Here is a 10,576-nt window from a genome sequence, read left to right on the forward strand (position 1 = left end):
TGGCACTATGGTAAGGCAGCACAGTTCAGGGAACTAAAAGAATTCTGAATTTGGAGTATGAAGACCTGTTCCAAGTGACTTTTTGCTCTCTGACCTTGGGTAAATCACTTATTCTCTTTGAGTCTCAGTTTCCTCATTTTTAAATGAAGACATTGAACTTAATGACCTCCAAGTTCCCTCCTAGCTTTGAATCTATAATCCTGTATTGTCTATGTTTTTGATGATGCTGTCCTACAAATAAACTCAAAGATGAAACCCCTTCAAGTAACGGGATGGGTCATTCCTAACAAGTCCATATCTTTAAACTAGATAGACTTTCTACAGCCTTTCATTTAAATCTGGAAGTCCACATTCTAAACAAAGATACATGGATTTGCTTCTCCAACAGTGTGATGCATCCATGGACAATGAGCAGAATTTGGCTAGGCAAAGTGGAACTAGTGACAAATTTAGAATCTGTTGATGTTGCAGATCTTGGTATAATGCAGAAGTAGAATTTTTTTGAGTCTAAGCATAGCAGAGAACCTTTCTCTTCTATTATTTTTTATTATTTACTTCTTTACTTTGGATTTAAGCCTTTTAAGCAAGCACTTTTTCCAAGATCACAAAGCCAGTATGTGTTAGGTGTCCCTAACTTTGAGATTGGAATTCTATCCACTCTACCTAGTTCACTGCTCTAGTGAAGAGTCATGGTTTGACTGCAAGAAGTAGGTACTCAACCAAACTGGAGATGAGCTACATCCAGCTGCCCCACAACAGCTAATGTTTCCAACACAGCTCCCATCCAACATTCCGTAGCAAAAATGGAAATAGATTTATGGCAGCAAATCTGAATGCTCACAAATAATTCCTCAGTTAATAAACATTTATTAAGTGCCTAATATGTAGGCTAGGCTGTGCTAAGTACTACTAGAGACCTATTCTAAAGGAGCAATCTCAACAAAAATCTCTACCTTTAACTGTCGATAATTTGGTCAACATATGATCAGGATATTTTTTCCCTTGTATAAACAAAAATGGGATTCACAACACAATTTATAAAAGAAAAATTCAATCCTCAGGAGCAAAATAATCTATCAGCACTCAAAGTGGGGATCACCTCTATTTTTAAGCTTCCAAAGAGAGAACTTCATAAAGGGAAATCAATACATGACATGACAAAGTGCATGAATTCAGAATAAGAATGAAGTGAATAAAAAAATAAGAGTAACAAAACCTCCAAAATAGGGGGTTTTTTTAAAAAAGAAATAAATAGTGATTGCATTTTAAAAATCAGGATAATCAATATATTTTCCTTCAGATTTGCATTTATAAATTTAACTTCATACTTACATTTATATTGGTATTATTAACAAGTTTTTAAGCAAGTTTTTTAACTTGATAATGCCAACTAATAATGCTAACAGTAATTTGCCACAGTCAAATATGAGTGTGAGCTTCACCTTGGTTAAGTATATATAAAAATTGTTGAAACTGAACTGAAATGTATTGAATTTCTGGGGCAAATTTTCTTTATTCATTTAACTTTCTCATTATGTTTACACAAATACTGTATTTAATATGGCAAAACTATCAAAGCTAGAACTCAGATTGAATCCAAGAGTCTTTAACTCCAATTCTTAGAGGGGGGAACTATTAACAGTGCAAGCTGGAATTTTTTTTTTAAAGAAAATCTCTTTATATATATATATATATATATATATATATTCTAATATTGTGAAATAAGGATATTTCTATAAAACTGTGTGCATTTTCACAAACTATTTAATAGTAATATCCATAGAGTACCTTCAAAGTTACCCATCAGTTTTTTCTTTCCTCTAAAAAAATTAAGATGTGATCCATAAAATAGATATGCCCGTTCCACGTTCATGAGCAATCTGATTGATCCTTCCACGAATACAGTCAAGGGAAATGGAGATCATTGTACCATTATGAACTTCAAAAGAAGAACAGAGGCTCACACTGGTCCATATGCTTCCCTCTGGCATCTGACCTCCAATTTGCTGAGCAATTGCTGCTGGCTGTGTCTGATCCTGAATCAACTGATTTAAGGTAACCTTGATCACATTACATGAATGGATCAACTTTAGATTAAAAGCAACACTGGCAACTCCCTTTTCTGTAAATAAGAAATACCTCTGAGCAAACTGTCCAGAAGAAACCAACTGTATCTGTTTCTCATTGGATGTGACAAGTTTGAAATCCAAAAATTTGTTCCTGACAGCTCCAGTAGGCAGACCTGTGGTGGAAACAGTGGCTGAAAGAGCAGTGGAAACTGCAGCTGGAATCCAGATGAGGCTAAATGTACTCACGCCCAAGCTGTCCCCAAAGTAGCGAACACTACACTGAGCTGGAGAAAAGATCTCAAAGTTAATCTGATCTCCAGCCTGGACTCTGGTTGCCCCAGAGGCAGACAGAGAAGTGTCTCGGTAATTCACTCCAGATTTGAACGTGTTCATCAGCTCTACATTGGTACCATTCCTGCCGATGTAGGAAATCAAGGAAAATCCTTCGCGGACACAAGTGTGACCCATGGAGTACAGGGCCTGGTGGAAAACAAACTTAATGACGCCAGCTTCGGTGAACCTTATCCCCCTTCCATCATGAGATAAACTTATCATGTATGGGTCGGAAACAGAATTAATTTTAAATGTGGGTCGATAGTTGGTCTGGTAATGCATGGCTGTGGACATCTGGGCGCTCATGGCCACCGCCCCCGTATCATGGGACAACCAGAATAAGCTGAGTGGGGTGTTGAGATCATACACATTTAAGTCTTTGCTTTGGTTGCAGAACTGATTTGGGCTTCTCAAGAACACGGCCAGGGTCTGGCCCGGCTCCACTTCAGCAGCACTGTTCAAGCTGGCACTCTGGAAGTACTTTCCTTCTGGCTGCTCGATGCGAACTCCACTGAGCTCAGACCCCTCCTCACTACTATTTGACTTGAGGGAGAGCTGGAGAAAGTTCCTACAGTTGTGTTTCACAGCAAAGTTGAGGTCAACCCAGAGTAACCCATGCTGCCTGAAGATGAGTTTGCTGTCCTCGATGAAGGCAATATCGAATTTCATCTTCCCTTTTAACTTCAAGTTTAAGCCAGGATAGACCTGAGCAGAGGCAGACTTTGCAGAGGGCAGTTGAACATCTGCAGCCCAAGATTTGGTGAGCTGGGATTCGCTGACTGTTGAGCAAATGGTGTCACTATCTACAGAGCAGGGAAGAGCCACCGCTCCATCTTCACACTCCCAACAAGCCTGGCATTCTTGCATTTCCCTATTGAAGAAATAGCCATCCCCACATAGCCCTAGAGCAGCATCCTTCTCTGCAATGCCCAGACATCGGAAGCCACCTGGTTGGAAAAGAAACATAGTCCTGACTTGGGGAATATTTTTTAATGACCTATCGTTTGAAAACTGAAAATTAAAATTTTTAACAATTGAAATGCCCTCTCAAAATAAAGTCTTTAAGTGAGAAATGAAAGAGGTACACTGAAAGTGTAATCTTTTCTGTAGAAAAGTTTTCACGTGTCTCATTTAAACTACCATATACTTCCACTTCTTCTACAATGGAATTCAGAGCAATATTTCCTAGAGCTAATTCCCCAAAGGTCCCATATCAACCTCCCTTGGTAGGTAATGAGTCTTTCACATGTGCTCTATTCAAGAAAAGATTGGGTGACCATCGATCAATCAATTTACAATTATTATGTGCTAGCCACTGATTAGTCCTGGGATACCAGAACCAAGAATGATTCTCACAAAAGAGCTTATGCTCTGTCAAGGAGAAAAGGCTGGTCTAGAGTGTCCAGGATCCCTTCCAAAAACAAGATTTTATAATGCTAAATAAATTAAGATAATGCTGTGCTTTACTGTTCATTTATGTGTACTTGTATGTGATTGCAACATAAACTTACAGAATATAGAAGAGAGTCACTAATTACATACTAAATAGAACTTGAAGGAAACAGAAAACCACTTAAATCCTCATATGGACAACCAAATAAAAAATTCTTAAATGCCTCTTGAATAAATTAACTAGGGATAAAGTACTTTCAGTTTTCTCTTTTTTCATTAGTGTCCTGAATAACTTCATTATACCGTAAAATGAATTATTAAAGACCTAATTTTTCTCTTCGTGAAAACAGAAGGGATATTGAAGACTCAATTAAGTGACCCAAAAGACTCATTTGTCTTTGGTCTCTTGTGCTATTTAAAAACAAAAAAAGCTCATAAACCAGAAGCCAAGATTTCAATTCCAAGTGCAGGAGCAATGTAGTGTTTTCCTCAAGAAGCCCCCAATGTCAAAGCAGAGGGTAAGAACCGCAGGACAGTCTCATAGAAACCTTTTCTATTCATGGTTAATGGAAGAATCGAGGACAGGTGCATATGGAGTCATAGTCTAACAGGAGAGATGAGAGGATTCTTAACCTGACTATGCTCCACCATAATTCAATGCAGATGATACTCACATCTCCTTCTTTACTTTTTATTCACTAATTTATATTTTCACACTATTACTTTTCTCCCTAAAACCTCAGGACCCTCTTTTCTCATTCTGACAAAAAAGCAAAATAGTGAAAAGAAATGTTTAGCTTCTGAATAAATGTTTAGTTTCACTCAAAGAAGAGGAGGGGTAGGGGAAAGAGAGAGGAAAAGACAGAGACCGAGAGGGAGAAAGAGAGGAGGAGGAGAAGGAAAAGAATGAAAAGGGGGGGAGAGAGTTTTTGAACCAGACTTGTTCAAAGTCTAAATCCATAGCAGTAAATTTCAATGAAGCTTTCTAATTCTATCTCAAATAAATCTAAGTTCATTTTCCTGAGTATTTAAGTATTAGAATTTGATTCAATTCATAAAGTCTTTATTGAATCCTTACTATGTGCAAAGGATTTCAGGTGTAAAGACAGAACAAAAGAAATGATCCCCAGGTTGCTTATGTCAACAAGACTGTGAACAGACTATATACATTGAGCAAATCTATAAACTGAGCTGATTGGACAATAGGATGTTAATAGGATGTCCTCTAAATACAAATATCTATATACCTCCAACTATCTATTCCTGAGGAATCCTAAGACCCTTATATTAGAAAAAAGAAAATTACAAAATCAAAAGGACCACAGGCTATCAACTAGCTTATTCCTCTACTTCAGAAATAATTTAGTAAATAATCTATTAACGATGACCACCTTTTTTTCCCTATAAAATCCTTCATTGTCTTATGTCAGCATTTTACTGACCTTGTTAAATAATGTTCTACCATACATCTAATCAAACAATTTTTCACTTTAGTTGTTTTCTTTCCCCCTACTGCCAACCTTTTTTTTTTATTGGATTTGTGGTTTCCTCAGTATAAGGAACTTTCCCAATCAATGCAAATTGGCACTGACTCTGCTAATTAAAGAGTATTAGATTACTGCTTGGAACATTGAGAGGGGAAGTGATATGCTCAGTTTGAGTTTGGTCAGTTTGAGTATAAAGCAGAACTTCAATTCAACTGAGAAAAATACTTGGCAAACCTTAAGCACAGATGCTAATCATTCTCATTCAGTTATCTATAGACAGAGAGAACACAGAACAACATCCTCCTCAGAGAAACTCTTCATGTATTTGAAGATAATAATCAAATGACTCCATGACCTTTCCTTCCCCAGACTAGTTGTTCCTCCAGCCATATTTGCAAACTCGTGCCCCAACTTTTCTCCTGGCAAGGCAACAGTGAGGTAGAGGAACTTGTGAAAAGCATTTATTTCAGATGGGTTTTTTTCCCCCACAACAAATGGGAAAAAATGGGAGGTCTGGGCTCTGTTTGATTATGACAGTATGGCATAGGTCTGGGAGTGGGGAGAGAAGGAAAAGAGAAAGAAAGGAGAGATGGGGGGAAAGAGAAAGTGGAAGAGAGAGGAAGAGAGAAATAGATACCTAGAAAGACAGGAAGAGAGACAAAGATAAAGAGATAAATACATATATGTTTGTGTGTAAATAATTTATATATTTTATACATATATTTTGAATGTGTGTGTGTATATATATACACACATTATCGAGAAGCAATGTGGCATAGAAAATAGAGCCAGAAGTCATGAAGATGCGAATTCAGATCCCCTTTTCTGACACAAACTGATGCTGTGACCCTGAGTAAGGTGCTCTCAGTACCCTACACACTCTACAACTCCATTCTCAGGTCATAGTACAACTGCCTAAGGACAATAAATTGCAGAGAAGGCACCTACCTGCACTAGAAGAAGGAAGTTCCTACCCAGAAGATCCCCATGCTTCTGAAATCACAAGTGCTGGGGCTGTCTTTTTGTCTACTATTACAGGTGGGCCCATAGGCATATGCCCAGATATACGTACAAAAAAATTATACATAGACAAAAGTGTACCAGATGTCCCAAAAAATCTTATTGCCATTTTAAGGTATTAGTCTGTGTTCTTTGCTAGAAGAAATAACTTTGTATTTTTTATCCTTTATCCTTTGTATTTGTATATCAGTTAGTATCTGGAATATAACAGACACTCAATACATGTTTGCTGATTGACTGATTGATGGTTAAGCTTCAAATTGCCTTAAGACTTTTAGGACACTGCTTATATCAATGCATTCATACATGAATAAAAGAGGATAATAATCTCTTATCTAGAACAGTGAAAAAGAGGAATGGTACAAGCCACCAAAAATTCCAAACAATCTTAAAAATCATTTTTGATTTTGGCTTAGGAAAGCATTACAGAACTTATTGGCACCAAGTGTGCCTCCTTAATTATATTTTGCTTAGGATAATAATAAAATTACTTTACATTCCTTAAACATATGCATGATAGTTGAAGGAAGACTCCCATGAGGATAGATGGTAACTATAAGAAGGCAATTTGGGATCACAGTTTTCCCTAACTAATCCCCAAAGTGGATCTTCCACAGACGACAATCAAGACTGTTTAAAATGTCTAATGCTAAACTGAAAATACTTATTTCCCAATCTGTTATACTCAGAGATATACAATGGAAATACAGTCCACAAAAGATTACCTGGGGTATTCAGACATTTTATTCTTTCACCACAAATATTTGGAGATTCAATACATTCATCTCTGTCCTGCAAAATTAAAAATATACTAATTTTATAAATATAATAATTAAAGTAAAAAATTCCCTTTTATAAATAATATAAATTATGAATGCCAAATAGAAATACTTTAAAATGTTGATTCATTTTTAAAATAAGATTGTTTTAATTACCAATTACAGCAAGATAACATTTAAAACAGAAAACTATATTTCTTAGTTATGTTTTGTTTACACATTCAGAAATAGAGCATTTATATAGGTTATCTCAAAATCTTAGTGCAGTTTTGGTTATCTAAAACTTAAAATTTTAAATTAAAACTTAAAATTCTGTTAATAGAAACTTAATACTTAAAATTATTTCATATCTGGAATTTATACTTGGAATTTATTCTGAAATTTTATATCTAGAAATTTAAATTTGAGAAAAGTTTTTTTTCACTAGTACCTACAACAAATTTGCCAGAAAGGCAACAAATATGGATCTACTAAATAACAGTATGTCAGCTATTCAAAGGCCATGCTAAAAACCAGTATGACAATATATAAATTGATCATAATAATGTAAAATGAAAACAGCACTAGAATCAGAATAAAGGCAATGGCCAATCTTGGTTTTTGAGGATTTGTGATGAAACACACTGCCATGGTGTTAGGAGATACAAAGGTGAAAGACTATGGGTGTGTAATGTTGGATACATTATCAGATACAGTTGCTTTGCTGGTTAGTTTTCTGTTGGAAAGAAGATTCTAAGGTATGGAGAAAAGTTACTGGAAAGTGACTTTAATTGAATTTGAGTAAAATTTCCCAATACTTTTCAGAATCCTTTGAATTACTAATTACATCACTAATAGTAATCTATAAAAGTATAACATTTACCTGACAAATCCGGTCAGTATTTGCAGAACATTCAGACATTTGGAAAAAGCCAGCAGGGCAAAGAGTGCATTTTTCACACTTAGAGGGTGTCTTTTGGAAATTGCAAAATTCATCACTTTCACAGAGGCCACAGTCCAGTGAAGTTTCTCCAACATCAATCATTTTTGCATCCACTTCAACTTTATGCACAGAGTATGACTTCTGCAGATGATTTCTGACCTGGTTTTGAAGTCCTTGAAGATGAGTTTGAAAGTAATGTTGGATGTCTTCTTGCAAATTCTGGAAAGACATTTGTTTCACTGTGTCAAAAAGCATGCTGTACTGAACCTTAATGAGATTCATTTGCTCATACATTTTCTTCTGTTGTTCTAGGATTTCTGTTTGCTGGCTAATCAGCATGTTCTGTTGCTCAGTGAGTTTCTGCTGCAAATCAACAATTAGTTTCTGCTGGCTCTTTAGTATCTCAACAAATTTTTCTTGTCCTTTAGCAAGCTGCAGTTGCAGGATAAGTGCATCTTCAGAAGGAACCTCATTTTCTCCTGTAACACACAATCCGAAAAATGACTACATCTCCCAAGTTAATGCTCTTAATTTTCTGTTTTAGTATAAATAACATTAAAATGCTAAGTGGCCACAAAGCAATGTAATTTTAATGCAAAAATGCTGATTATTTTTAACCATCAGACATCTTTGTTTAAAACCCTAGAAGTTGAAGGGGAAATCTTATATTTCACATTGCAAACAAAATCTTCAAAAAGCAGCCACATAAACTCTAGGCTTTCATGCTTTATTCTGATATGCAAACCTGAAATTATTTATTGAAGACTTTATGTATCCTCAAAATCAACCAATATTTTAGAAGTCCAAATAGTAAAATTTGGAACACAAATCACAAATGGAAGAAGCAAACCCAGAAAAGGAACTGAAACATTTCAAGCTAGTTCCCACATTTGACTATAGCCCAAGCAAAGAAAAAAAACCACTTGAGTTCTCTAAATCTCAATATACTTATCTATAAAATATAAAGATAATATTCATGTTTTAGTCACTGATAAATGTGAGGTTTTTATTGACATAATTTTTGTGTCCATCAGGCTCATGGCTTGATGTATAAAATGCTATATGGCCTGTGGATTCTCAATATCAACTGACTTTAGTTGTTAAATCATATTCTACTGTTTGTAATTCCATTTGGGGTCTTCTTGGCAAAGATGCTAGAGTTGTTTGTCCATTCCTTTTCCAACTCATTTTAAAGATCAAGAAACTAAGGTGAAGAGGGTTAAATGGCTTGTCCAGGGTCACACAGCTAGTTAAGAGTCTGAGTTTGGTTTCAAACTCAGATCTTCTTGATTCTAAGCTAGGCATTCTATCACTAAGCCACCCAGATGCCCCAAGCATCTTACTAGTCAAGTTATATGTTATGGAAAACCATAGAACTTTGGAGCCAAAACCCAAAGTTCTTGCATCACCCACTAGGCTCTGGGGCTTTGTACTCATCTTCTTGCCCCACCCCATTAGAAGGTAAACTCTTCAAAAATAGAAGCTATTGTCATTTTAGTCTCCATATCCCCAGCATATAGTACATTGCCTAGCAGATTGAATCCCCCTTAGGTTAACTATCTCAATGTTTTTGTATGAAGTTCCATAGCTGGACATTAATTCTCTTCCAGAAGAATGAGATAAGATTGTTCAGTCTACCACCCTCCCTTCCCTTCCCTGTCACCCATACTCCACCTGAGCTCATTATTTAGCCATTGCTAGGTCATAAATATTTTGATATCTATAACAAAAGAAAAGCAAACTAGTCACTCAAAAGGAGTGAAATCAATCTTCCCTCATGGGTCTATGGACCCATCAGCCTGATAGTCCGAATCTCCCTCAACAAGGCAAGAGAACTGCAGCTTGACCACAGAGTTTTCCTGAGTGAAAAAATGAGGTCTGTGCTAGTAATTGTCTTAAAAGACAATTAGCTTAATTATAATTAAGGGCTCCTTTGGTATGAACACCGTTTTCAAAAATAAATACAAACAAGTGCAGATGAGTGCCAGGAGCATTTCTCCAAACCCTTTTATCTTTACATAGCACTGAAACATTCTGGTCAAATTAATTTTCTGGAACACCCCCTCTTCCTTCCCCCTTAATAAGGCATCTAGGCTCCTTCATTTGAGCAAAACCACTGCAGATCATGGCAATTACTGTCTGGAACTCAGCCCAGCCTCTTTTAATTAATCCAGGGGAAAAAGATGCCCAAAGATTGCTCAAATTAATTTTTTCTGGATTTAGAAGTATAATCTAATAATGTCTGTTTCACTTTTACTTTCCAGAGTTCTATATTCAAATTGAATTAAGTTCTTCCATGCTCTCCAAATAGAATTTTCATGCTGGAAGGATCCTTAAGCATTACTTGTTTCAACTCCATCATTCCAGAAATGATAGTGCTGGAGAAGAAAGGCTTAATGGATTTGCCCAGGGAAACTAATTATTTAGGGGCTGGACTAGAATTAGAACTCATATCTCCTAGATCATTCTAGTGCCCTCAAACTGTTTTCTCTATTATTAAAACAATCTCACTGGCTAAAAAGCATATTGTTGTTGTGTTCAGTTATGCTCTAACTTTTCATGACCCCATATGAG

General features: G+C 36.1%; 1 protein-coding gene across 1 annotated transcript; it reads right to left on the reverse strand.

Annotated features, from left to right (window-relative positions):
• Nucleotides 1–1,766: 1,766 nt before the first annotated feature.
• LOC141494058 (uncharacterized) lies at nucleotides 1,767–9,439 on the reverse strand. The gene is made up of 4 exons (XM_074195232.1): nucleotides 9,346–9,439; nucleotides 7,943–8,481; nucleotides 7,027–7,093; nucleotides 1,767–3,349 (listed from the first exon to the last, which is right to left on the reverse strand). The coding sequence occupies exons 1-4, from the start codon at nucleotides 9,437–9,439 to the stop codon at nucleotides 1,830–1,832; spliced, it is 2,220 nt and encodes a 739-aa protein (XP_074051333.1). The 3' UTR covers nucleotides 1,767–1,829.
• Nucleotides 9,440–10,576: the final 1,137 nt, after the last annotated feature.

The sequence above is a fragment of the Macrotis lagotis genome, chromosome 7 (genome assembly GCF_037893015.1).
Source record: "Macrotis lagotis isolate mMagLag1 chromosome 7, bilby.v1.9.chrom.fasta, whole genome shotgun sequence".
NCBI lineage: Eukaryota > Metazoa > Chordata > Mammalia > Peramelemorphia > Peramelidae > Macrotis > Macrotis lagotis.

Excerpts from the sequence above, each read along its gene's own strand:
- LOC141494058 (XM_074195232.1), bottom strand. The coding sequence starts at position 9,439 with ATGAGTACAAAGCCCCAGAGCCTAGTGGGTGATGCAAGAACTTTGGGT. Across the intron at positions 8,482-9,345 it reads CATAACATATAACTTGACTA|GAGAAAATGAGGTTCCTTCT; the intron begins GTAAGATGCTTG and ends TGTGTGTTACAG. Across the intron at positions 3,350-7,026 it reads AAAATGTCTGAATACCCCAG|GTGGCTTCCGATGTCTGGGC; the intron begins GTAATCTTTTGT and ends TTTTCCAACCAG.